Source organism: Zalophus californianus, chromosome 10 (assembly GCF_009762305.2).
Source record: "Zalophus californianus isolate mZalCal1 chromosome 10, mZalCal1.pri.v2, whole genome shotgun sequence".
NCBI lineage: Eukaryota > Metazoa > Chordata > Mammalia > Carnivora > Otariidae > Zalophus > Zalophus californianus.
In genome coordinates, this window is record NC_045604.1 from 28306830 (window position 1) to 28334098 (window position 27269).

General features: G+C 56.3%; 3 protein-coding genes across 8 annotated transcripts; 2 read left to right on the forward strand and 1 right to left on the reverse strand.

Annotated features, from left to right (window-relative positions):
• The first annotated feature begins 3527 nt into the window (after positions 1–3527).
• PTPN7 (protein tyrosine phosphatase non-receptor type 7) lies at positions 3528–14927 on the forward strand. Of its 5 annotated transcripts, none has more exons than XR_003523381.2 (11): positions 3528–3664; positions 4757–4930; positions 5453–5636; positions 5937–6021; positions 7477–7553; positions 8763–8900; positions 9315–9425; positions 10163–10320; positions 12167–12280; positions 13181–13327; positions 13490–14927. XR_003523381.2 is itself a non-coding variant. In XM_027613756.2 (10 exons), the coding sequence occupies exons 2-10, from the start codon at positions 4809–4811 to the stop codon at positions 13272–13274; spliced, it is 1083 nt and encodes a 360-aa protein (XP_027469557.1). In that variant the 5' UTR covers positions 3528–3664; positions 4757–4808; the 3' UTR covers positions 13275–14927. The 5 variants fall into 5 exon arrangements, 3 of the variants coding, with proteins under 3 accessions (XP_027469557.1, XP_027469558.1, XP_027469559.1); XR_003523382.1 differs by having other exon boundaries at positions 14358–14927; XM_027613756.2 differs by having other exon boundaries at positions 13181–14927.
• Positions 14928–15736: 809 nt separating this feature from the next.
• LOC113932763 (60S ribosomal protein L17-like) lies at positions 15737–16389 on the reverse strand. The gene has a single exon (XM_035722368.1). It carries the CDS (start codon positions 16333–16335, stop codon positions 15781–15783), a length of 555 nt encoding a protein of 184 aa, XP_035578261.1. The 5' UTR covers positions 16336–16389; the 3' UTR covers positions 15737–15780.
• Positions 16390–17067: 678 nt separating this feature from the next.
• On the forward strand, positions 17068–25997 carry ARL8A (ADP ribosylation factor like GTPase 8A). Of its 2 annotated transcripts, none has more exons than XM_027613483.2 (7): positions 17068–17364; positions 22539–22619; positions 22914–22987; positions 23759–23852; positions 24007–24074; positions 24290–24383; positions 24916–25997. In XM_027613483.2, exons 1-7 carry the CDS (start codon positions 17242–17244, stop codon positions 25141–25143), a joined length of 762 nt encoding a protein of 253 aa, XP_027469284.2. In that variant the 5' UTR covers positions 17068–17241; the 3' UTR covers positions 25144–25997. The 2 variants fall into 2 exon arrangements, with proteins under 2 accessions (XP_027469284.2, XP_027469285.1); XM_027613484.2 differs by having other exon boundaries at positions 17191–17364; positions 24313–24383; positions 24916–25105.
• Positions 25998–27269: the final 1272 nt, after the last annotated feature.

The following is a 27269-nucleotide window of genomic DNA, read 5'->3' on the forward strand; positions in this document are numbered from 1 at the left end:
GCACATACCTATCTGGATGAATGTGCATGTGTGGGCATCTGCGTGTACATGGGGGTGTCCAGGGACATTGTGGAGGGGGAGAGGGACAGGAAGGTCCCCGGAAGAAAGGACCATGTCGTACAATAGCTGTCCATCTCACCAGCTCTGGCCTTGGGAGAGAGGGAGGGACTCTCTTCCGTCCTAGCGTGCCTCCTACCAGGGACCTGAGTTCCAGCAAGCGGGCAAAGAATGGGGCTCTTTCCTGCATCTCAGGCAGGCCGGCCTTGGCTCCCCAGGTGCTGAGCTGGCCGGAATCACTGGTCCTTCGGGGGCGTGGGGTATGGGAAAGTCCCCTTCACCAACAGGTCCCCAAAATGTGTCAGGGAAGGTGGGTCAGGCGGGGGATGAGCTTCTGGATGGCCAGCACAGAGGCAGGGCCCCGGGACAGGCCCGGTGGGTCTCCCTCTTCCTTCAGACTTCACACCAGCGGGCCCAGATCACTGCCACACTGCCTAACAGCGATAGTCTGCCCCACTCGCCCAGGGTCTCTCCTGCAGTGCCTCCCTGCTTCTCCTGGGATGAGGCCTCCCAGCTCCTAGCTCACTGCATCTCTGTCTCCCCCACACAGCCAGGGGCAAGCAGGAGCCTGTAACACTGGGGCAGAAGCAGGCCTAGGCTGGCCCAGGATCTGGGGGCGGTGTGGGGGAGGACCTATGATCCTAGGGCTTGAGAGAGGAATGAAGAGGGCTAGGGAGGGGAGCAAGACATGTGGAGTGTGCAGGACCCCAGAGTCCTGGCCCCCAGCAGCAGGCCCCGGGCCCAAGATCCTCCCCTTGGGAGTTTTACAGGATGGCAGGCTTTGACTCTGGAGCTTGCAGCAGCTCGGCCTGCTCCCCAGGTACTGCCAGGGAGCAAGAACCTCTGGGAATTCCAGACACAGCTGCCCCTCCAAGGGGCTTCTGACACTGGGGACAGCAAGTGGTGACTGGCAGCCCTGGGATTGGGGAATGGCGAGAGGAGGGGGGCATGTGCCCAGGCAGCTCTGTCCCTGCAGACTAGCTGGAGAAAGGGAGCAGTCAGGAGGAAGAGGGTCTGGGAGAGAGGGGACATGGATCTTCCCTCTAGAACATACTCCCCCGGCCCCCTCCGCTGGCCGGCTTCTCCAGCTGACAGCTCCTGAGGCCCAGCCCCATTTGATGGATCAGAGAGGTGCCAGGATCCTCCACCTGGGAAGGGAGGAGCCTGATGTGGAGACTGAGCCTCAGGGAGATTCAGTAACTCACCCAGGGTCACACAGCTAGTGGGCCACAGTTTAGATTCATTGCACGTGGGTCTTTTTGGCTTTCAACTGTTGCCGTGCTTTTTTTGGAGTCAAGGGTGGCCAGAACCTAAATCCCAGCTCTGGAAGGCAAATCAGCTACTGGAAAGATGAAGGCTCGAGCGCTGTCTGGGGCTGTTCCACCCCAGGAATTAGGAAGGTTCTGGGGGCGGAGGAGTCACTTCCAGGGAACCCTGGGCCTTCCCCCATTCCAGCAGCCTGGCCAGTCTGGGGAGAAGCTGCTGCAGGGCATCTTGTCCCATCCGAGGCTCGTGGGTGGTGCGCTCACCCCTCCTGAGCTCTAGCCCCACACCTCCATGGATGTCCAGGCATTTCTAAGCAGAAGGGAGAGAGGGGGCAGGAGGAAAGGAGTGACTATATCCCCCCAACCCCAAACACACCCAAAGGGAACTGAGAGATCCTCAGGGTCTTGCCTAATGCCATTGCCTCCACCCCCACCCCCAACTACCTCTCCCATCTCCTGGCCCCCAGCTTCCTTGCTCTTCACCCAAGAGCTCAGCTTCCTGCTCCTCAAACTGCTGCCGGGCCCAGCCTTGGGAGGTTAGAGGGTGTGCTCACGGCCCACCATGGGGCTCAGACCCTGGAAACCTAGTAGAAACCTGGAGGCACTGGTGGACCAGTGGGGGGAAGGCTTTGCCTGCTTCCTCCTCCCCACCCCTGTGGTATCCTAGCTTCCTGTTCTTGATAACAATCAACAGCTTGGCCCCACGGGGGTGGCTCTCTTTCCGATCCCCTCCTGCCCCTTTCTTTGATCCCGAGGGCCCCACGATCCATCTGTGGAGATACTGGTGGGTTTGGGGGAGCTGTTGAGGCAGAAGCCAGCCTCAGGTCACTTCCCACTGATTTCCCAGGGATTCCCAGGCTCTCCTGCACCCGCCTCCAGCCTGTTCTGGGTACCAGGGCTGACTACTACTCCAGCCCCTCCTTTCAGGGAAACCACCCACTCCCCAGAGTGAAGAAGGGTCCAGGACCAGCTGGCCCAGGAGGGGCTCAGAAAGGACCCGGCGCCTGGTCCCCCCCTCAACTTCCAGAAGCAACAACAGGCACTGGGAGGCCTCCCGAGCTCCAAAGGGTCATCCTGGCCTTCGTCGCACCCCTCCTCTCGCCACGGGCCAGCAGCCGAGGCCAGCACCCTCCCCACCACCCCGCCCGTGTGCGCACCCCCTGTGTCTATTGTAAATCATTTCTTTTTTGCTGTCACCATTTGACAGCTGAATCAGAGAAGTGGGAGGAAGAGAGAGGATGGGGATTGCGCGTGTTGGGGCCGGGAAGGGAAGGGTGTTTGGAATGTTACAAGGTAGAAGAAGCTGTGCCGCGAGCATGAACCGGCCGGGCTGCTGGCCAGCAAGGGGCCTGCCGAGGCGAGGCAGGGGTGGGGGGCAGTGGAGTCTTGGACGCGGGGGCCACTTTCTAGGCCCCAGGCATCCAAGCACCCCAGAAGCGAAGAAGACGCAGGAGTTCCCCCGGTGTGAGGGCCAGAGACTGTCCGCTATCTGTAAGTCTTCTAAATAGATGTCGGGATTCTGGGAGGAAGCCTGGAGGGGCTGGGGGCAGGGAGAAAGCGCCCCAGACTCTCCTACAAGCTGTCTCTACTACCTACTTCCTGGCTGGCTGGTCCATCTCCAACCACAGGTAGCTGACAGCTGGGGTGTGGCTCAAGTTCTGGGGATGACCCTTCTGGTCCGGCCTGGGACTTTCTTCCCCATCGTGGAGCAAGGATTCCTGCCTCCTTCTTCCCTCACCCCACCCCACGTCTGCACCCACCTCTGCTTTGAGAAGGTGCAACCTGGACCTGACCATGAACTCGCAAGGCTTGAAGGGGCAAGGGCTTCCAGGACCAGGGCTTTGAGGCAGAAGCAGAGGAGCAGAAGTCAGTCTCTGGACAGGGCCAGCTTGAGCAGGAACAACTTGGGGTTTCTGTGTGGGACAGCATGGAGCTGGGGGTCAGCTGAGCTCTGCCTGGTAAGCGGACTGAGACTGGGTGTGACAAATACCCAGAGGACAAGAGTCCAGGGAGCAAGGGGGTTTGGGAGCTAGGGGAGCCAGGGTGGTCAGGAACAGGCCGGCCCCTCCCTCTCCATCCCCACAGAGCAGGGCCTTAGGCCCATGGCAAAAGTGCTGGGCCACAGCCAGGCCACCCCCAGAGGGGCACAGGCAAGAGGCATCCGACCCCTGGTGGTGGCAGCAGGCGCAGGAGGGCAGCACGCCGCTGGGGTGTGCGTGGGTGGCAGCAAGGAGGGGCAGAGGGAGGAAGCTGGCTTCCTGAAGCCTCCTCAGCCCTCAAAGAGAGACCAACAGACAGACAGACAGCTGGTAAGAGGCAGCCTGGGGGACACAGCTGCTTCAGTAAGTACCTGAATGGGGGGAGGAGGGGCCCCGTGGTCCTGGGGTGGTGTGAGCCCTGGGGAGGTGGGAAGGCATCTCCAAGGCGGGTGTGAGTGAGGCTGCACTGGGAGCTGTAGGGCCTGGCTGGGGAATGGGCGCTGACCTAGCTGATATCCCCGAGGGACACGGGCCAGGGGAGCCGCAGGGGGGCTGCAAGGACAGCAAAGGCCAACCACCCCCTGCCTGCTTCGTGAGAGCTTCTCTCTACCACCCACATCTGCACGGGGCCCACTCTGTCCCCTCACCTCTGTGCCTCCCTGCGGGCTTAGCGACTCTCACACCGCCCCCACCCCTCGGAAGCTGTGAACTGGCTCTGGAAGATAGGGACTGTCCCCCAAGAGGACACGGGCCCCACCACCTCAATGCCCCCTCTTGTGCCCCCAGCTGTCGCCTCACCATGCGCTGCTGCTTAAGGGTTTGGTGAGGCCATTTCCTGTGACAGTTACAGAGGCGGGAGATGGGGGGATGGGCAGAGGAGGAAGGAAACACCCCCCCCCAGCCTACCTCCCTGGACAGAGACCCCAGAAGCCAGAATGAACTTGGGCACTGCCAGCAGTTAGGACAGGGTCTACAAGGGTCCCCAACTGGCTCCAATGCTGCGCGAGGCCTCAACCCTCTCATTTCAGAGAAGGCCTGGACTAGAGGTGGTTTCTGTGAGCTTTCTCTCTCCCTTCTACACAGAACACGTCGTTTGTTTCCTCCCTTGCCTTCTCGCACCTGGGCCCCAGCTGAGAGCCCTCTCTGCTCTGGCCTCAGGCAGCCGCTTCTCCCCTCTCTCCCTCCCTCTGGAGTCTTTCCTGCCACCCCCCCCCCCCAGCCAATCTCTATGCCTTGTCTGGCCCCTACCCCAACCCCAGACTGCCTACCACCCTGGGTCCCCTTGTAGGGATCCCGGCCTTCCCGCAGTGACAATGACAGCTCTGCTCGGAAAGCAGAAGACACCCCAGTGAAAACAGAGGTGCTGGAAAGCAGGCGGCTGGCCTGGGCTTGGGGGCCCTCTCCCGGCCAGTCGGACAGGCCAGAGGTCAGCTGCTGAGGGGCCCTGTCTTTCAGGCAAACCTCATGGCTGAGTGAGCCTCCCCTGGGCCCTGCACCCCACCCCAGCATGGTCCAAGACCGTGGGGGGTGCTCCAGAGCACAGCTGCCGACCTGGTCTTTGGGGGCAGCCATGACCCAGCCTCCACCCACCAAGGCACCGGCCAAGAAGCATGTGCGGCTGCAGGAGAGGTGAGATCTTTCCTGGGAGACGGGGGCCTTCCCAGCCCTGAGACCCTGCACGGTTCCCTCCATCTGCCCCCTCCAGCTCTGACAGCTGGGTCCAGAGGGTCCTCAGCTGTTGACTCCAATCTGGAAAGGAAAATCCCAATGTGTTCATTTGCATGGTATTTGCATGGCATTTGCATGGCTGGGGTATAAAGTTTCACGTCAACTTTGTGCCTGCGCCCCGAACCCTAAGTTGGGCTGAGCAGCCCCTGGAGCAGGGCTGTCTTGGGTCCGGATGTAGGTCTGAGCTTTAGGGGCCTGGAAGGAATGGGTAGAGGTGGGCAGCTGGAGGATCAAGGCTGCCCTGATCTGACTGACAAAAAAAAAGGCCATATAGCAGGGGCCTGAACCCTTGAATCTCCTGGGCCTCTGGGTCCAGGGCAAGACAAGGAGCAGCCTCCTCACACGTACCCTGTAACAGTAAGAATGGCTAGAGCAGCTCACACTCCTGGGCGCTCACTGGGCGCTGGTTGCCTGTGCCTGCAGGCGGGGCTCCAATGTTGCTTTGATGCTGGATGTGCGGTCCCTGGGGGCTGTGGAACCCATTTGCTCGGTGAACACACCCCGGGAGGTCACCCTACACTTTCTGCGCACAGCTGGACACCCCCTCACCCGCTGGGCCCTGCAGCACCAGCCACCCAGCCCCAAGCAGCTGGAAGAGGAATTCTTGGTAAGAACTTGGGGTCCCCTCCGAGTCACTCTGCCCCTCTGAATCACAGACAGCCAGAGAGCACCATACTATGTTGGGCACTGCGGGTACGTCTCTTCTTTGGGCCCTCAGGATTGATGAGAACCCCAGTGCCGGAAGAGAACATCACCCCCTGCTCCCCCTTCTGCCCTCCACCCCATCCAGACCCTACTAAAGCCAGGAGGAAACAGCCAGGACCAGCTCCAGTAGATCGGGGTGGGGAAAGGGGGGGGAAGGCTGGGAAGAAGTATCGGCTATTCATTCACTTCCTCCCTCTGCCAGAAGATCCCCTCGAACTTTGTCAACCCCGAAGACCTGGATATTCCTGGCCACGCCTCCAAGGACCGATATAAGACCATCTTGCCAAGTAAGAACCGTGGCAGGCATCAAGGGAGGTGGTGCTGTCCCTGGGGCTGGACAGGTTCAGAAGGCAAGACACACAGCCTCAGCCAGGGAGGAGCTCCCTTACCCGGGGCACCTGCTTTCAGCAGAGAAATACCAACGCCTTGCCCTGGCTGGGGGAAGGAGGAGCGAGAACCATAACCACAGTAAGAACACGGCAACTCGCATTTGCAGAAGCTTACTGTGGGCCAGGCAGTGCTGGGAGCCCCTGATGTTAACTCATTTCTCAAAATGACCCCATGAAGTTGACGCGATGCTATCATTACTCCCGTTTTACAAACAAGGCAGCGGAGTCACAGAAAGGTTGCCTAACTTGGCCAAGATCACAGCTTCTTTGGGCTCTTCCTCCGCTGTGGGAAACGCCCAACAGAGGTCTGTAGCGGGAAAGGCACCATCAGGATGGCTCCCAGAGGGAGGGCATTGAGCAGCTCAGATGCAGGGCACCCGCAAGAGAGCAGTGACAGGTTTGGAGATGGGAGTCCAGGGGCTGTAAGGGGTTAACCCCTCAAGCTCAGAGGACCCAGGGATCAGCACCTCCCACCTTTCAGAGGCAAGCGTGAGACCCTCACAGATTCTCTCCCTCCCCCCACTCGGAGCAGCCTTGTCTGGCCAACCCACCTCCAGCAATTCCCAGTCTTGAGGCCTTAGCTCACCACCAGCTCCTGTGGTTCCAGCCCTCTGCCCGCAGGGGTGGGTCAGCACTCAGCATCGAAGTGAGGGGGAGGGAGCAGCCCTTGTTCTCGGCCGAAGTCTAACCAGCTGGCAGGAGAGAGAGAGAGAGAGAGAGAGAGAGATCCCTCTGCCTGCAATCCCCCTCTGTCCAGAACCAGGCCAGCACCAGGAGAGCTAGTCTCCTTTCCTCACAGGCTAGGTTCTCTGTCCCTGCTTGGATTGGATTTGGAGAAAGCCTTCCCCCTTCGAGGGACAGGCTGACACGCCCAGTAGAGGAATGAAGCCGGAGTTCTGGTCCTGCTTCCCCATTGTGGGATTTTAGGCAAGTCACTCATCCAAATCCCGTATCCACATATTCACCGTCAGAAACAAACTCTTTCTCCATGACATCTCTTTTTCTATTTTGGTATAATCCTGCTTTACACCCTTACCAATCTCAAGGCTAGACTATCTCACTCACGGCCCATTAGGCCCCTGCGGCTCCACTCCCTTTCCTCAATAGTCTGTCCTACATGGCACCACCCAGTTAACCTTCCCCAGTATTCCTTTGATAGTGTCACTCCACTGCTCCGAAACATTCTGTGGCTCCCCATTGTCCACATATAAAATAATTTAGTGGGTCTCTGGCCACCTGCTATACCAGAGACACTGTGATAAGCACAGGAACTCACCTCTTCCTGACCTTGTTGGCATGTGCATTAGTTGGTCCCCTTTTGACCTTTGACCTCTGCTGATTTTTACGTCCTAGATCCCCAGAGCCGCGTCTGTCTAGGCCGGGCACAGAGCCAAGAAGACGGAGACTACATCAACGCCAACTACATCCGAGTGAGTGGCCTGGCTGAGGCTGCCCTGCAGGGAATGGGGGTGCAGGGGCAGGGGGGCTGTCTTTGAAGACATCTGTCCCCAGAGAACGTCTTCCAGCTGTGAATTCCTGCTCCAAATCACAGCTGCCAAGCTGGGGCAGACACTGAAAAGGCCCCGAGCCACCAACCAAGAAAACAGAGCAGATGTTAAGCTGAGAAGATACCAGCCAGTCTCCTTCATGCATGCTATCACTTCATCCCTGCCCACCTTCTACACAGGGAGGAAATTGCATTGTTGAACCCACTCCCGCATACCCCCCCCCCCGGGGCTCATCCCTCTTAGCTCTGCTTGGAAGGTGCTCGCACAAATAGGAGCTCTCAGCTTTTCTCTCTCCCTAGGCTTAAGTGCTCCCTAAAGCAGCCCCTCCTTGGTAGAAATAGTTTAACATCAAACTATAGGAGCCAGGGAGGCAAGGTGGCCTCTCTACCCCAGCATCCCACCTCTACTGGCCCTAAGTAGATGTAAAAGCAGCGCCTCCTAGTGGCTCAAAGTGGGTAGGACAGTGGTCCCAGGTGCCAAGAGGTGGAAAGCTGTTAGCCAAGGCCGGGAGAGGAAAGATCTCTTTGCCGCATCTGTTTGCCACAGAAACTTGGTGAACGGTGGTGAACGGTGGTCTGTCTGGATTTCCTCACCTTGAGGAGCTGAGATTCTAAAGGGGAGAGGATGGGGTCAGCAAGAGTGTGCTACATCTTGCTACTAAATATATACAAGTAATACATAAAAGTGAAACATTCACTCCACCAATGTTGAACACTGTTTTCTTATTTTGTGCTAGTAGAAAGCAGCAGGGGAGGAAGGGGACACACATGGACAAAGTATTTGGTATGTGCTAGCCTCTCCGTATGCTTTGTGGAATGTAATCTGTATTATATTCCTGCAAGTTAGGTATTATGCCCAATTTACAGATGACAAAGTTGAGGCTTACGGAGGCTAGGTAACCTGCTTACGGTGTCATAGCCAGTAAGCAGCAGAACAGGGATTTGAACCCACGTGTTCCTCCCCCAGAACCTCTGTCCTCTCCACCATGTGGCTTCCAGTGCACACACGTGTGTGTCTCTCTGTGCAAGTTCAGTGGCTGTGGCCTGATCCCAGGACCTGCAGAGTCCGGGATTCCCCCAGAGATCTAACTCACTGCTTCCTACCCTTCTTTTTGTGCATCCACCTCCCCAGGGCTACGATGGGCAGCAGAAGGTCTACATTGCGACCCAGGGCCCCATGCCCAACACTGTGTCGGACTTCTGGGAGATGGTGTGGCAGGAAGAAGTGTCACTAATTGTCATGCTCACTCAGCTCCGAGAGGGCAAGGAGGTAGGAGCCACAGTCCTCAGTGAACCCAGAAAGGGCTACATCTTATCCCACCACACATGCCCCTACTCAGGGCAGCTCAGGACTAAGGGCTCCCCTGGGAGTTGACAATACCTATAGCCAGGCCCAGCTTGCACTTCTAGAAAAGTTTCTGAGCTATATGCCATGGGGGCTATCCACAGCTAGAATGGCGGACAGGGTGCGCACTTCACCCGCACGTGCCAAGCTCAGGAGAGCCTGCCCCAGGTGCCAAGCCACCAACCGAGAAAACAGAGCAGATGTGAAGCACAGTGCGCAGCCCCTCCAGCAGCGTGGTGGGAAATTGGGAGGGGACCCCACTCCCCTTTCTTCTGTGCTGGCCCCTGCTCCGGCTGATAGACACTTCCCCCTTCTGACTCCCAGCTCCCTCCCTCCTAGAAATGTGTCCACTACTGGCCCACAGAAGAGGAAACCTACGGACCCTTCCGGCTCCGCATCCAAGACACAAAAGAGTGTCCAGAGTACACTGTGCGGCAGCTCACCATCCAGGTACAGGGAGCTCAGACCACCTCCAGCATCTCTGAAACACAGGCCCAATCTTCACTGGGAGCCGGGGGTTGACTCATCTAAACCTTCTTGAACACACATCTAAAAGAAGAGCTTGAGGCACAGAAGAAAGAGAAACATGGGTACTGCCCTGGTTTAATAGGGCAGAGCCAACAAACCAAGCAGGAGCCACCGGGAAGGCCTGTCCCTCTGTGCTGAATGGGCCAGGAAAGGAGAGGTGGGGTCCCGGAGTCATGCTGAAGGAGCCCCAGGAAGTCCAGAGAGATGTATGATAACACATGTGAAGTGCTTTAAAATGCCTTCTATTATCATATAGCATTTGATTTAGCATTTGATTTATAGCAAGCATTTCTCTATCAACTCCTTATCCTCCAAGCATCCAGAGAAGCAAACCAGTAAGATATCACTGTCTCCTTTTTCTAAGTGAAGAGAATGAGGTTAAGGGACTTTGCCCAAAGTCATGTGCTAGTAAGAGGCAGAGCCAGAGCCAGGACTTGAACTTGGGTCTTTCTCTCCTCCCTGGACGGCATTCCTGCCAGCATTTCAGAGGAGGGAATTGTGGAGTCTGATGAGCAGGAGAAGGGAGAGCCGACCTTGCCTGCTCGGGGTCCCAGACTGTGTCATGGAGTCATTCTAGCCCTTGACCTCCTCTGGCCCCAGAGAAGGCTGGCACTGCCCCCTCCCCTGACCCTGGTTCTCATGCCTTGTCCCTCTGCCAGCACCAGGAGGAGTGCCGGGGAGTGAAGCATGTCCTCTTCTCCGCCTGGCCTGACCACCAGACCCCAGAATCGGCTGGGCCCCTGCTGCGCCTGGTGGCCGAGGTGGAGGAGAGCCCAGAGACAGCCGCCAACACTGGGCCCATCGTGGTCCACTGCAGGTATGCACCCTGCCCTCCCTGGCAGCCTTGACGCAGGCCCCTCTTCCCTTGCCACTGGGTCTCTCCTTGGAAAGCGTCCAGGAAGGACAGCATCAGGCAGGCCCAATTCTTCCCAGGATGGGAATCCCTAGGTCACTCAGCAAAGTGCCCTGCGCTTATTCTCTCCTTCATGCAGAACCTGGCCATGTGGGCCGGACATTCAGGCACAAGCCGGAGAGGGGAAAGAGTGTCAGAAAGCTTCCCAGTCTGCTGGGGTGGGAGGTAAACATGGTCCCTGCTGTTGAGAAAGTCGGTTACTCAGCAAATGCTTATTGAAAACCTGTTATTGTCAGGCAGAGTGATAGATGCTAGGGAGACAGCTTGGCTTCTGCCCTGACAGGCTCGCAGTATGACAAGGGCTATGACGGCAGTGTCTGGGGGCATAGAACCAAGTCGCTCGTCTCAGAATTTGGCCAGAGACAGTTTTCCAGGAGAAAGGACATTTAAACCAAGTGACAACCTGAGAGGTGAATTAGCCAAGTGAGGAGTGGAAAGGGGAGGCATTCCAGACAGATAGAATAGTGTGTGCAAAGGCCCCTCGATGACATTTTTATTTTAAAGATTTTATTTATTTATTTGATAGAGAATGAGAGAGAGTGAGCACAAGCAGGGGGAGAGGCAGGCAGAGGGAAAAGCACGCTCCCCGCTGAGCCCGATGTGGGACTCGATCCCAGGACCCTGGGATCATGACCTGAGCTGAAGGCAGACGCTTCACCGACTGAGCCACCCAGGTGCCCCTAGATGACATTTTTAAATGGACACATTGTGGGGAGTAGACTTAGAGGATGGGGATGGGGGCCTGGAGGTCAAGTGGGGGAGGGGAGGAGAGTGATAAGAGATGAGTCTGGAAGGCCCGAGGCCTCATAGGACTGACTAAGAAACTTGGATTTAGCCAAAGGAATACTTGGGCTACAGAATAAGAATCTGATTGCAATGGAGTCCGGGGTAACACAGGGGACAAGCTTACAATAAGGAAACCATTTGGGAGTGCACACCCTAAAAAGAACATAGTGGCAAAAGTATGGACCGAGGCGGGACGCCTGGGTGGCTCAGTCGTTAAGCGTCTGCCTTGGGCTCAGGTCATGATCCCAGGGTCCTGGGATCGAGCCCCGCATTGGGCTCCCTGCTCAGCGGGGAGGCGGCTTCTCCCTCTGCCACTCTTTCTCTCCCCTTCTCTTTGACAAATAAATAAAATCTTCTTTAAAAAAAAAAAATGTACAGACAGAGGGGATTCATGAGCCCCCTCCCCGAAGGTGGCACCTGGACATTAAGTGCTGAGAAGTCCTGAGTGGCTTCTATCAAGAGTTCGGACGAGTCTTCCTAAAGAGGGGGGCTGAGAAGGTTTTGAAATGAAGAGCAAGACAGAGCAGAGTGGAGGGCCAGCTGTGGGAAGGACTCAAGGTGGGAAAAGGGGGCTGAGTGTCCACAGCCGTGGTGATGGAGGAGGTCACAGGGGCTCCGCAAGCCCGGTAAGCACTGATAGCTGGAAACCATTTCCTGCTGCTAAAGCAGAAGACAGCTCCTCGAAACGTCCACGGGGCCTGGAGGGGGACCTGGGAAAGGTTTACGGCGAGGCTGGTAGGAAATGTAACCTCCTCAAGCGCCAGCTCTAACCTGCGAGGGTACTGCGGCCTTCCTCCAGCCTCATGTCCCCACCCCTAAAACAGAGTGCCCTACGACTTTCTCTGCAGTTTGAGGCCTGGCCCCCATGTTCCCGGGTCACCTGTCTCCCATGTTCCCCACTCGCCTGGCCCCCATATTCCCCAGTCTCCTGTGACCTCCCTGTCCCCTCCCTGGCTCTGTCCAGTGCAGGGATTGGCCGGACTGGCTGCTTCATCGCCACCCGAATTGGCTGTCAACAGCTGAAGGCCCGCGGGGAAGTGGACATTCTGGGCATCGTGTGCCAACTGCGGCTGGACAGGTGGGTCTACGGATGTGGACGGGACCAACACCATTGAGGAGTAGCCTCCGTGCTTCCTGAGCTCCAGAGCACTTACCAGGCACATCACCATCAAGCACCTTCCTCGAGAAAGGAAGGGGCCCTCGGCTTAAAGAGCTGTTTCTTTTGCACCTAACACCCAGGAAAGAATCTCTATCTAGAATTTTAGTTTGGGGGCCGAGAATGAAATATGCCACTCTGTGGATATCTGTGGATATCTTACATGTTTTTTGGTTTTGTTTTTTCCAAATTCCCTACTCAGGGAAAGGTGGAGGAATAGGGGATGGTTGGTTCTAAACACTAGGTAGACACAGATAATGCACAGAAGCCCACTGGATCTGGAGAGAGGGACCCAGGGTGCAAATTCTGCCTTGTATCTCACTGAGCTGTCATAGTAGTTCTCTGGGCCCCCACGTCTTTATCCAGAAATAATGGCTCCTTCCCCCAGACAGCTGTTGTAAGGAATGAGTTAAATCACTGTGAATGTTTTTTTCGAATATAAGAACCTACTATACACATATATGGAATTATTATATTTACATTTAAGATGGGGAGGAGGAAACTTTGAGGCTCAGGAATATTCCTGGTCCGGCCTAAGGGATCGGGGCCCGGTTCTGCCCCAGGAGCGGATGGGTTGGAGAAGAACAAGTTTCAGTGTGGGCTGTCTCCTCCTCGGCACAGCCAGCCACGGGACCCAGCCCTGAGTATGGGGCCGAGAGGCTGTCCTTGTGGGGAAGGTGTGAGGGGCAGGAAACAGGAGTAAGAAGCCCAGAGGAGGAACATATGAAGTAGCTGACGGGTTCTTTGGGAGAATCTCCCCGGTGAACTATGAAGATGTTTGGCCTGACCCCTCTGCTCGCGGTCTGCATGCTTCCCTCACAGGGGCGGAATGATCCAGACCACGGAGCAGTACCAGTTCCTGCATCACACACTGGCCCTGTATGCGGCCCAGCTGCCAGAGGAGCCCTGCCCCTGAGCCCTGGCGCCCTCCACCAGCCCCAGGTGCCAAAGTCCCCCAGGCCTGGGCAGGTGAGTCTGGGAAAGTGGGCCTTGTGATCTGAGAGACCCCTTGGATGGGCCTGGAGAAGGGGTGCCCCTCAGGGGGCACATGCAGTCACCGGAAGCTGCATCAGCAAGGACTGGGACCAGACTCTGGGTCTTTACCACTGGCCATTCTTCTGCTTCCTCTAGTAGCCCCAAACGGACACTTGGGGGACCTCCCGTGTCTCTCTGACCTTCGAGCTAGGAGCCGGCATTTAGGACAGAGCTGAGAAAGGAGCCCAGGAGTCCTGTCTTACCCAAAGTGCTCTGTGAGCTTCATCTCTCCATCTAGGACAGGGACATTAGGTGCTTTGCTGCCATAGGGAAAAGTAATCAGAGAAGTTCCCAGAAGCCTCTCCAGCTGTATCTCCTTCCTGGGGCTGGCAAGACAGTGATCCCAAGATCTTCTGCCTGGGGCCTGCCCCAAAACAGCCAGAGCTGGGAAAAATCTGGTCCTGACCACGGCCAAGTTCTCAACATCCCAGCAGTGACTCTGCTTCCTGACCCCACATCCGTGAGGGCCGGATACTCCGCCGAAGAGAACAAGGACCCAGACTACCCCTGTGCCCACACTTGAGTCCCGGGATCAGGCTACAGAGGTGACCAGGCCAAGCATTTGAAACCCCTGGAAGAGGGAAAGTATGGGGACCCCTCAGCGGTCCAGAGGGCTACCCTTACCTCTATAATTTCCAGCCACTCACCCCAGCTACTCCCTAGGGAGGCCCAGCATCCTCTGTCTTCTCCTTCCATGACGTCGGAAGATCCCTGGGTAGAAGGAAGTACAAAAGAACAAGGAGTGAGGGAAAAACAAAGAGCTTGGCCTGATTTTAGAAAACCAGTCCCCCGGCCCCCACCCCCTGCATTTGCAGAAGGCACCTGGACAGCCTGGCTGCTTCCACGAACAATTGGGTGAACGCATTCCATGCAGACCTGGGGCCTCAGACTAAACTGGGGTCCCTCATAGTCTATCCCAGAGAACAGACTCCCTTCATCATCTCAGTATCAACACAATTTCCAGGGCACCCAAGATCTATCTCAGGGCTCACCTACACACCTCCGGGAAGACATCTAAATCCTTCGTCCTTGAAACCAAGATGGGCTGCCTGTGGCGATGAAGGAAGGCATCATCTCTCCAGGCACCCAGCCCCTGGGGTCTGCTTTGGCTGATGCCAGTTCTCTGCGGAATCCCCCAAGGAGCTGGGTCCTGGAGAACAGCTGAGCCTCCTCATTCATGACATCTCTTCGGAAGAACGCACAATGTTGAAACCTAAGTGAATTTTCTTAATACTTCTGCTTGGTCTCACAATGGAATTCCTCCTTCCTTACAGCCCTGGGAGTGGGCTCACCTGCAGCAGCACCTTGCCTAACCCCTATGGGAGGCACTCACAGCTTGTGACCGGGAAGCTGGGCAAAGAGTTCTCAAGCGCCTGATCCTGCCCTAAGCTCACACCCAGCTGGGAGGAAAGCAACTGCATGAGCATGGGCCCAGAGGCTCCCCTCCCTGGCACTGTCGCCCCAACCCTGTTCTAGAACTTAGAGAGTATAAGCTCTGGAAAAGGAACCAAGTGGGAGAATAAAGGCTTTTTGGATGACATTCCTTCTTTCCATCTTTTTCTCAGGCCTCCAGAGCCTCTTTATAGCAATAGAGTAAGAATCCATAGGCCAGGAATAGGCTGCAGACCCTTATCCCAGGATATGCACATTTCTAGCTCTTCTTGAGACATCAAAGTGACACTGGGGGAGTCAGTTTAGGAAATAGGGCAGAGGTGTACCCTAGGAGCTAGATAGGGACCTATTAAGGGGCAGAAGCTAGAAAGATGATACTTTGTGATCCCTCCACTTTGGCCACTGTCTGATCATTTGGGGTCACCTTGGGTATGTTTGAGGGATATGGCTTAGGTCGACAGTTTATGCACTTTTAACTAGAAGAAGAGACTACGTGTGAGTACGTTTGAAAACCAAATACTGGGGTGCCTGGGTGGCTCAGTCGGCTAAGCGTCTGCCTTCCACTGGGGTCATGATCTCAGGGTCCTGGGATCAAGCCCCGTGTGGGGGGCTCCCTGCTGAGCAGGGAGTCTGCTTCTCCTTCTCCCTGTGCCCCTCCCTCCCATTCATGCTCTCTCTTTCAAATAAATAGATAAAATCTCAGGAAGGAAGGAAGGAAGGAAGGAAGGAAGGAAAAAAGAAAGAAAGAAAGCCAAATACTAAGGAACACCCATCCTAGGTCGGGGCCTGCCCTGAAGCCTGGGACCACTCCGGGAACAGCCAGCCCTGGGGTTCTGCAGGCCCTGTGGCAACATCCTCTGAGGCAGGCGGCATCTTGGCCTGCCCTACACCTCCCGCCGACAGTTCTCCTCCTGAAGAAAACTTTGGCTTTCACCAAAACAGGCCAACTTTTTTTTTTTCTCTTTTTATTTTTATTTGCCTTTATTCTGCAGAATTTACTCCCGGGCCATAAGTTTTTGTTTCTTCAGTTTCTTCTGGGATATCTTTTTCTTCTGTGCAACCTCCTCTTCTGGTTTAGGAACAATCTGCTCTTTTTCACTAAGGATCATCTCAATGTGGCAGGGAGAGCTCATGTATGGGTTAATCCGACCATGAGCCCTGTACATTCTACGCCGCATCTTGGAGGCTTTGTTCACCTGGATGTGCTCAATGACCAGAGAATCAACATCTAAACCCTTAAGTTCAGCATTACTCTCTGCATTTTTAAGCATGTGCAGTAAAAATTCAGCACTCTTCTTGGGCCACCGACCCTGTGTCCAGCCCCACTGTTTGGCCTGGGCACACCTACCAACTCCACCATTGTAGCGACGGAATGGCACACACTGCTTCTGTAAAGTGACGTCTTTCAGATTCTTGGTGGCTTTTCCGATATGCATACCCTTGATGGCCTGGGCAGTTTCACGTGTGTTCTTAAAGTGAACACGAAGATTTGAACCTCTTGATTTACATGATTTCGTAGGGTTTTCTGGGTCAAGCGAATAGCGAACCATTTTCAGAGGTCACCTCAGGCCGCTTAGGGGGAAGAGCAAAACAGGCCAACTTTTTCATCCACCACACATCTTCCTCTCTGGAAGCCGCCCCCACCCCCAAGCAGGATTTTATCTGTGAATTATGGTGATACTAGGGAAAATCAGCATCAGCCTCAAACAGCTATTTCACTTAGGGCCAGTGGCTTCCTAAACAAGCAGTTCAGGTAAACTGTGGTTAACAAAACAAGATGGAGTATTAACACACCCAAACCCGGTTGTTACTCTCCACTGGTTAGGATTTGAGAGGATAAGACTCAGTCCCCAGAGATAATTCAGAGGCAAGGACTCAGGGAACAAAAAGCCTCCATTGGCCGGCCTTTCATAGAGATCTCATCTCCGGGTCCTGGCAAGTGGGTGAACCATCCTCCTCCACCCTGCTTAACGGGGACCTCACCCACCTCGGGCCCACCACCCTTTAGGAAGGAACGGGGTGCCAGCCAGGGCGCGGCAGCCCGGGAAAATAGATCCGACCTCTTTCCCCGAGTGCCCCCGGACGCCAGCAGGCGCAGGCCGTACCCCGGAGGCGCGAGGGCTCCCCGCGCAGCCCACCCGCCGGCCGGGCTCGGGGCGAGGGAGGGGCGCGCGCTCGGGTGCGAGCCGGACACCGCCGGGCAGCGGCGGCGCGGGAGGGCGGAGGGCGGCGGCGGCGGCGGCGGCGGCGGCGGAGGAGGAGGAGGAGGGCGCTGAAGCCACACCCATCGGCGAGCGGATCCGGGGGCAGCAGTCGTCGGCCGCTGCGCTCGAGCCTCCGCCCGCACCGAGCCGCGGGACCCGGGCCGCACCGGGGAGGGGCCGCTCCGGGCCGCAGCGCGAGGGCAGCGAGGGGCGGCGGGCAGCCGGCGCCGGGCGGGGCCGGCGGCAGCGACCATGATCGCTTTGTTCAACAAGCTGCTGGACTGGTTCAAGGCCCTGTTCTGGAAGGAGGAGATGGAGCTCACGCTGGTCGGGCTGCAGTACTCTGGCAAGACCACCTTCGTCAACGTGATCGCGGTACGGGGGCGCGGGGCGCGGGCCCGGGGCGCCGGCCGAGGGTCGGGCCTGTCTCGGCCCGCGCCGCGCCCTGGTGAGCCGGGGTCGCCGCCTGGCATGGCCGGGCACCGCCGGGCGGGGGAGGAGCGGCCCCGGGCGCTTGGGGCCTAGCACGGCCCGCGGGGGACCCGGGTGGCGCGCGACCCGTTCTCCCGTCCGGGCCGGGATGGCACAGCTGGGGGGGGGCGGGGAAGGGGGACGAGGACACGGGCTGGGGCCCTGGGACTGGCGGCCCCCGGGGGTCACGAGGCAGGAGGGAACCGCCGCCTGCAGAGACAGGTCCCCTCCGGTCCCCGCGCATGGGGGCATGACGGGGCGAAAGTGCCCGGGCCTTCCCGCCCCGCGTGCGGAGGGTCGCGGCTTGGGGAGCGGGGGCTTGGGCGAGCTCAGCCCCACCCGGAGGCTTTAACCCCTCTCTGCCGGAAGAGGAAGCCCCGCGCTATTGAGGGGGAGGGGACGTACCCCCTGGGGGTAGTGGAATCAGCTGAGGCCCTTGGCTCGCGCCCAGACTCCTCCCCTCCAGGAACCCGCGGGGCGTCTTCGCTGGGGGTCCGGGGAGGGTGGCATCAGAAAGGGAGTTTGGAGTCTCCGCTTGGCTCAGAAGTTGCAGCTGGAGGTGTCTCGGACCAGAGGATGAGTTTGGACGGGCGCTGCCCACTCTGGACACGGGAGAGAGGGGCTCTGAGGGTTTTGGGTAGTCGAGTCCGAGGTGGACAGTATTCCGTCTTTCGCTGCTAGGGAGTGGTGGGGAAGGAGTTAAAATCTCTTCAAAAAAAGGGAAGACGAGCTCCATGGGTGTGTGAGCTGAGGCTGCAGTAACGGCTGCGGCCTGCTTTAAAGAACCTGGAAGGACTGGGCCGGCCTGCTTTAAAGAACCTGGAAGGACTGGGCGTGTGGGGCTGAGGGAGGCTTGGGGCAGGGGGCGCTGGGGTTGTCGCGGCCCGGCCCCAGTCCCCATCCTAGGGTTTCTGAGAATTGTGAATTGGCCACATACTGGCCCCAAACGCGCATCCTAAGAGAGGTCAGCGAGGAAGTGTGGCCAGGCAACCTAGGTACCTCCCCGCGCCTGTGCTGCTGCCCGTCCGGAAGAGAGCCCCCTGATGGATCGCAGCATCCCAGAGGCGGGAGGGCAGAGGGAGGGCTGGAGCTGCGGGTACCCCATGGCCTCATGTTTGGGCACCGGCCTCCGTTTCCAAACATGCTTGGCAAATGACCTCTGCCCCTTCCTCCACCCCATGGTTCCTGGCTCCTCATCGGACAGGGCAGGACCTTCAGGCCCATGCTGGGTATTTTGGCATGATGGTTTCCTAGCCAGCATGCGCCCCTGAGCTCCCGTCTGCCCAGGCGCTGGGCCTAGAGTTTGGCCTCTAGTTAGATCGGGCATTGACTCGGGCTCTTGGGCCCCCTGGGAGCATAGTGCGTGAACTCTAATCCTGCAGGCCTGCGTGGCTTGGCTTCTAGGCATTTCGATCTGGGAGGTGTCTCCAGGGTAGGGCCAAGAGGAGGAAGTTCCTGCTGCTCTAATGCTCAGCCTCCGTGTCCCCTCCAGTCCCCAGGGAAACTCTCCTCATGGAACGTTTCTGAAAGCCATGCTCCTGGCCAGAGACCCACAGGTCCCCGGGTGGGTTCCATTTCCTGGTCAGGAGGGCCTCCCCTAGACCTGCATCATATCTAAAACAGGAACAGAGCTCAGGAGTCACAAATGACACTGTCAGGGGCAGAGTTTCTGAGAGGTACAGGGAGCGCCCCCCTCCCCACCCTGTGCATTCCCCTTTCTAATATTCAATCTGCCACTTCGGCTTGCACATCCTAAAAGTGCAAGCAAAGTTTCCCTTTAAAGTGGCTTCCCAAGAAAAACCACCCCTTGTAGACTTCAGTGGGAGTTCCAGCATCAGGGGAACCTGTGTTCTTGGATCTTCAGGGCGCCGACAGTGGTATTTCTGCCCACCTTGTGCATAAACACAGTAGAGTGTGTTTCAGAAAGAAATGAAGAATTGGGACCCCTGGGCTCTGTTCCTATGCCCACTACCGACTCTCTGAATCACCTTTGCCTGTTCATTTAGCATCTGTTTGTCTCAGCTTTTTCCCTGGTTGGCTTTTTCTACTCGCTATATGAGGTCTGACTGTAAATAGAAATGGAGTTGATGTGTCTAGCCGCTCAGCAGGCTAATGTGAACTGGAAAAAATAATTATATAGAGACTTCACAATGCTTCTAAGAACCTAAAACTGATCTTTTGAGTTCTTCTGAAAAAATTGTGATGTAAAAAGTAGGAGATGTTTTGCCTGAGGGAACCAAGAGAGCCATTTTCAAATATTTGAAGCCCTTTAAAGCCATTTAAATATGTAAAGGCCTTCCTATGGAAGAACTCATCTCGGGGTACCCAAGCCTTTGGGAACAAGGGATGGGAGTTACAAGAAGATGGATTTTTGACTCATTATAAGGAACTCTCAGGGGCACCTGGGTGGCTCAGTCGTTGGGCATCTGCCTTCAGCTCAGGTCATGACCCCAGGGTCCTGGGATTGAGCCCCGCATCGGGCTCCCTGCTCGGCGGGAAGCCTGCTTCTCCCTCTCCCACTTCCTCTGCTTGTGTTCCCTCTCTCGCTGTGTCTCTCTCTGTCAAATAAATAAATAAAATCTTTAAATAAATAAAGAAAGAAAGAACTCTCAGAGAGCCGGAGCCCACCCAAGAGGGAATGAGCCAGAGCGTATTCAAGTCTGAGACCAGAGGTTAGACCACATGACTTTGGGGTTACTTCCACCCTTAAATGAGGAGCTTGTGAGATCAGGCCTTAGCAGGGAAGTGAAGTCATAGCCTGGTTCCAGCTTAGCTTTGGTTCACAGCTGAACTGGAAATATGGGTGCCCGGGAGCCTGGTTCCCTGGCGGTCCTCCTACCCAGGAGCATATTCGGCCAGGCTAGGCTTTTCCTTTATCTGGGAGCCTGTGGGTCTTCTAGTTCCCAGAGATGCCAGATGGGTCCTCATGCTATATCCAGGCCATTTCCAAGCACTCTGTGAGCCTTATTTGCCAGTCTCTAGGAAACGAAAACCCTTCTCCCCATTTCACAGAAGGAAAACTTGAGGCCCAGAGAGGTTGAAGTGCCTTGTCCAAGCTCCTCCATGATGAGTGATTAACAAAAACTGGGCTTTCTTCTTCAGACCTTTATGTTCTTCATGAGCCCAGATGAGGAGGAGTGGACTTTGGTCCAGCAGATGCCCCCACCGTGGCACGCTGCTGGGGTTTGGGACTTAGACCGCATGTGATTAGGGTCTCCATCCTTAGTGAGAATAGAAGCTGTCCTCCCTCAGGGCTCTCCTTTCTCTCAGTGATTCCTAACTTTTAGGGCTCTTGGGTCTTTTTGATATCTGATAAAAATAAGAGACTCTTAGGGTGCCTGGGTGGCTCAGCTGGTTAAGCGTTCGACTCTTGGTTTCCACTCAGGTGATGATCTCAGGGTCGTGAGATGGAGCCCCAAGTCAGGCTCCACACTGGGCATGGAGCCGGGTTAAGATTCTCTCTCCGTCTGCCCCCCACCCCCTGCTTGCACTCTCTCCCTCTCTAAAAAAAACAAAAACAAAACACACATTAGAAACCCTTTCCCCAGAGAAGTGTCCATACAAACAGAAATTTTGCACATGCAGATTGGGTGCAATTTCAGGGTGTTCGGGGACTCTCTGAAGTTCGTCTGTGGCCCACAGGTTAGGAACCCTGGCTCCACCTTGTCACTAGCATCAGTCATGGGCACTCACTTCTCACTTCCAAGGGCCTTAGTGAATGAGCCTGGGTGATTCTTGCAGATAAAAGGGAATCAATACCTCTCATTCAGATGGGACCTCGGGAGTCTTCCCTCGGGCCTACAGGCTCTGAATAAGAAATCATCATCTCCCACACCTTGGCTAATGTTCAGAGCGCCTGACTTCTGTATGTGACCTGAGGTAAATTATTCCTGCCACCTAGCAGAAGAAAATGGCATGGTACAGAGACAAGGCTGTCACCCTCAGATTCAAGGTTAAATAAGCCCCATCTCCTGCATCTGGGGGAGGAGGGTGGTAAGCAGAAGTGTCCCACATGGGAACATGAAGATGACCTTGGAGGGAGTTTGGCCTGGCCTTACTTGAGGCCTGGGGCTAGTTTGTTGTTTTTTTTTTTTTTAAAGATTTTATTTATTTATTAGAGAGAGAATGAGAGACAGCATGAGAGGGAAGAGGGTCAGAGGGAGAAGCAGACTCCCTGCCGAGCAGGGAGCCCGATGTGGGACTCGATCCCGGGACTCCAGGATCATGACCTGAGCCGAAGGCAGTGGCTTAACCAACTGAGCCACCCAGGCGCCCCTGGGGCTAGTTTAGAGCAATCTAGACATCTTGGAGACGATTCAGAGGGGGAGACATGAAGATCATTAGAATTTGAAAATGGGTTATGAGATATGGAATAATAGTCAACTTCTTATCATTCAGCAAACATTTGCTAATGTTGTTAATGGGGACATGGTTCCCCTCCCCAGGAAGCTCTCGGTCTAGTGGGAGACACATGAGTCAACAGGGAATGTAGAGTGTGGATTATCCGCCCTAACAAATGGAGTATAGTGCAGATAAACCAGAACCATGGATAATCCAGAAATTACTTCGTGTGCAGTGCATTTTGGGGTGGCCTGTTTACCTTCCATCAAAATATTTACTGCTCATTTGAAGATATGTCTGCTTCCCTTGAGATTCCCCCCTGTTTGCCCTGACCTGTTTGAAGTCCTTTTGCTGGCAGCTGATTGCTCTTCTGCTCTACTGGAGACTCAGTACAGTAAAGGGGCATCTGTTGCCACCGAGAGATGGTGGTTAGACCTTAGGAAGAATTTTTTCTCTGTCTAGGCTGAGAGACTTTGAGGCGGGCAGGAGAAGACAGGGCCTCTTGTTCACAGGAGAGCCGCGTGGAGTGGGTGGACACCTGGGTTGTTGATGGCCGTCCTGCCTGAAAGCAAGGGACTCTCAGGAGATGGCCCCGTGCCCCTTGCAGAGGGTGCCTGTGACGCTCTGGCCTGGCCTCTGCTGTATTCTTGCAGCCCTTGTGGCTCTGCCTGCCAGGGACAGCACATCTGGGTTCTGTCGACTTGGACCCCTTTTCCAATTCTGACTCTTCCTTCCAGTCAGGACAGTTCAATGAGGATATGATCCCCACTGTGGGTTTCAACATGCGCAAAATCACCAAAGGGAATGTGACCATCAAGGTGAGTGGCAGGAAGCCAGAACCTCTGGGCACAGAAGAGCACCTGTGTGCCTGCTGGGGCGGAACCCCCGGAACGAGTTGGGGAGGGTATCTGAGACCCCTGGGAGAAGCCAAAGGAGGGCAGAGGCTTGGAGAGGTGGGAAAAGAGCACCAAACTTCTGAGGCAATCAGAGGGGTGTAGGCACAGGAGGGATGGACAGCAAACCAATCCCTGGGTGGGGGAGCAGAACGGGGAGCCAAGAGGGGTTTGGTTGCCTGCCTATTGCTGAGACCATGTTGCCCTCTTCTCACTCAGCTCTGGGACATTGGGGGACAGCCCCGATTCCGCAGCATGTGGGAGCGCTACTGCCGAGGAGTGAGTGCCATCGTGTAAGTGCAGGGCCGGGTTGGACATGGGGCTCAGCCTCCCCGGCTTCCCCCCAGGCCTCACCGCCTGCAGGGACCCCTCCCCGGCTTCCCCCCCCAAACTTCACCGCCTGCAGGGACCAGAGGCGCAGAGCTGGATTAGTCACAATCCTTGGTTCAGGGTACACTGTCCAGTCCAAAGGAAGCCTGCCTTTGCTTCACGTGCTGCGTGTTTCTTGCCTGCAAAACGCTCTGAGCACCTCCCGGGCAACCTGAGAGCCAGAGCATCAACCAGCCGAAAGTACCTGTGTGTCTCCCTGCCTCCCCCACCCTAGAGTCACCACTATCCTGAAATTTGTATGATTTAAATGGTTTGTTCCCTTGCTTTTTTTAAAAAATAATTTTATCCTACATATATATGCCCAACAAAAGATTGTTTTGTTTTCGTTGTGTTTGACCTCATTTTTTAGAAGTGTCTTGCTGTAAGAAAATCTGGGGCTGCCTTTGCTTTGTTCCCTCAACCAGGGCTAGTCTTCCCGTGCAGACCAAAGAGGGTCATTTTGGAAGGGATTTACACCTAATCTTAAAGGGCCAGGCTTCACCCCTACGTGGCAGCTTGTCCAGAGGGGACTTTGGGATGACAGGACAATGACAGGCCGTGGAGGAGGTCCAGGTAGCCCATAGATCCAGAGGTGACCAAGCCCCAGCAAGATGTTTCCTCCTGTGAGCACAGCTCCTGTGCCTCCCTCTCAGCCTGTAGTGTCATCATGCTTGTCCTCACCTGCTCTCCCCCAGGTACATGGTGGACGCCGCTGACCAGGAGAAGATTGAGGCCTCCAAGAATGAGTTGCACAACCTACTGGACAAACCCCAGCTGCAGGGCATTCCGGTCAGCAGCCTAATGGAGTGGGAGGGGAGGGAGCCAGCTGGGAAGTCACTGGGGGCAGGGCGGGAGGCAGGTGAAGGCCATGGGGTGGGGGAGGGGAAATGGCTATCCTGGCGCAGCGGCCCTGGACATAGTCCCTGTCCTCCCTTCTCTGTAGGTCTTAGTCCTGGGTAACAAGCGAGACCTCCCGGGAGCATTGGATGAGAAGGAGCTGATTGAGAAAATGTGAGTTTGGTCACTCTTCTCTGTCCTTCCTGCCTGCTCCCCAAATTTCCCAGGCAACGGAGAGACGGCTTGCTGCTGTGCCCAGTGTCCGCCACACGGTGGCAGCAGAGCCCACTTCACCAGGAGCCTCGCCCTTCTGGGTGTAGCTCCTTCAGCAGGAAAAGGACTCGGTTGCCCCCAGCCCCAGGCCCCCTGGGCAGTCCTAGCCTCAGCAGGTTCTCCTCTGGTTCCCCCCCAGGAATCTTTCTGCCATCCAGGACCGAGAGATCTGCTGCTACTCCATCTCCTGCAAAGAAAAGGACAACATTGGTGCGCGTGGGTATGGGGGAGTTGCTGACATTCTGGGAACAGCCACAGGGCGAGGGGAGGAGCAGAGAGGCACTCCTGGGGATTCTCATACAGTGGCTCTCAAAGCTTTAACCTCCCCAACTTTCCTTGAAGCCCAAAGTTTGAATCTTCTCCTGGGGTGGGACCGGTATCCAGGGAGCTCAAATTCTGAGCATTACCCCAGCTCTGCCCTCGACTGGTTGTGTGATCTTCGGCCCATCACTCCCTTCCGTGGGCCTCACGTCCCGCGCTATAACATCACAGGGTTGGATCAGGCAGTCCTGGCTGTGACATCCCATGGCTCCAGCTTTCCCAGCACCCACACACGCCCCGCCACGCATCTGGGCCTGTTTGGAGCTTGATGGCTCTGGGCTTCTGGTGCCCTTAGAGCTGATCCCCAGTTGCAGTTTTGGAAGCCCTGGGCTTATGCCACGCCCCTGGGTGTTTGCTCCCCACCTCCCCAGTCTGCCCAGCACGGGAAGGCCTCTAAACTTCTCCGTTGTCCTCCACCCAGACATCACCCTACAGTGGCTTATTCAACACTCAAAGTCGCGGAGAAGCTGAGACTGCGGTCCTTCCCCCTCGGACCAGGGACCTGCTGTCATCCAAACCTGAAGCCGAGCTCCCCGCCCACCCCGCCGTCCCCCCTAAGCCTGCCCCTCCTCAGTCAGCGTGGGGAGGGGCCCTCTGGGGATCCCAGAGTCCTGTTCTGCTGAGGTTTGAACTCCTGATTTTATTGTAAAATAAACTGCTCCCATTCTGGTCCCCTAACCTCTGCCCCTCCCCCTTCCCTCTGCCCCCCCCCCCCCCCCCCCCGCTTCCGTCCCCTTAACAGCCCGGGCCCCACAGCCCCTGCCCTCCACTCTCCCGTGTCCCGCCCCTACGCTGCCCTTTTCAACACTCTTCTGTTATTGTCCTGTGTGTACAGTATATATATGTATATATATTTTAATTTTTTAATTTAAGCAAAGACTAAAATCAACCATTTGATGCTGCAGGGGCCTGTCAGGATCTGGGAGGGGGGCGGTGTGGAAGGAAGGCAAGAGAGGCAGGGCTGGCTCAGGGCAGGTCGAGATTAGGAAGGTGAGAGCCCCTAGGGCAGGTACCAGCCTGGGCACTGGTGGCCGTCCCCATGTCCCGTTTGTTTCCACTTCTCAGTCTGGCTTGTCCCTGCAGTGCTTGAATGTCACAGGCCGACAGGAGCCTCCAGAGGTGCCCCTCTCTGACCCCAGTCTCAGTAGGGCCACCAGGCACACCTGAGTGCCAGAGACAACCGGGCCAAAGGGCAGGAGGCCAGCCTCCACGCGGCCCCGGCAGCCCCTCCTGCCCCTTCCTAGGGCCCCCAACTCCATGGGCCACCTCATTTTCTGTTCTCATTTTGCAGAGTTGCACAAGGAGAGAACTCAGCATGGGGGGTTGGTTCTTTGGGTTTTGTTTTCTGTTTGTTTATTTGTTTAATTTAATGATTTGTAAAGTGATGTTCCTCTTCCTTTTTTACACTTTTAGCTCATATTTAACCTCTGTTTGGAAAATGATTCTTGTAACTGTACATTTTTTGCCTCCTAACAACAAGAATAAATGACCAGTTTTGTGTTGGGGGGGCGTCCGGGGCTGGTTATTTGTCCACAGACACCGCGGGAGGAGTGGCAGGCCTGCACACTGGGCACAAACAGCCACAGAGAGCAAGGCACGTGCTCACGCTGGGCGCACAATGGCACCTCACAAAGCAGCCTCCCGCACATGTGCCTGGGCCTTGCCCGGCCTCCTCCTCCCTCCCTCGTCAGACTTGCATGCGGTCCCGGCTCTGAGCTTGCAGCTGCCAAGGAGAGCCCAGCAAGTCTGGGGGCTGGGGGTCAGCGTGGCGGGAGTGTGGGGCTGCATCCCGATGTGTGCAGGCCTGAGCCTCTGGTTCCCAAGAGTCCATTCAGAACCCCACATGCAGGGCGCCTGGGTGGCTCAGTTGTTAAGCGTCTGCCTTCGGCTCAGGTCATGATCCCAGGTTCCTGGGATCGAGTCCCGCATCGGGCTACCTGCTCCGCGGGAAGCCTGCTTCTCCCTCTCCCACTCCCCCTGCTTGTGTTCCTGCTCTCGCTATCTCTCTCTGTCAAATAAATAAAATCTCTAAAAATAAATAAATAAAATAAAACCAATGTTTTAAAAAAAAAAAAAAAAAGAACCCCACCTGCAGCTGGAGCTGGGCTGAAGCCGGAACTCTGTCCCCACCCATGATGAGCCAGTTACTTGTCCCCCAGGGCCTTTAGGGCCCGATGGCGTCCCTCCTTCCCTGCTCCCCTGCTGGTGTCAGTGCTCCTGGTTTTCTGGGGAAGGGTGCCCCCTTATCCCTCTGCCCAATCTCAGTCCTCTCCCCCGCTTGGCCCCAACCTCCAGAGCTGGTCCCCCCTCCTCCTCGCCCACAGCTGCTGCCTTAGAGCCTTGTGGGACCTGCTTACCCAAATCCGGGGCCATCTTGACCCAGTTTTGCAGCAAGCCCCGCCTCCCCCCCCGCTTGGCCCACCCCCAGCCTCCCTCCCCCTTGGAAAAAGGAGCAGGCCCCTACAGCTGCTCCATGCCCTCTCGTCCTGCCTCTGTAGGAAGAAGGAGCCACAGGGTTCGCTAAGATCTGGGAGCAGGGAGCCCAGGGCTCAGGGTCCTGAGCCTGCCCTGTTGGCTCTGAACTTCACCAACCCTTTCTTAGGGCCCAGAGCTTCCTCCTGGAGGCACTTTTCTCATCAGAAATGACTTGCTTCAGAGGACTCTGAGGAAAGAACGTGGATGGAATTTGGCAAAGGGAGCAAAATGATTTTAGGGTGTCTTCCAGCTCTAAGGACTAGGAAACGTGCCCCCTGGTTAAGGAGGTTGGAGCTGGGG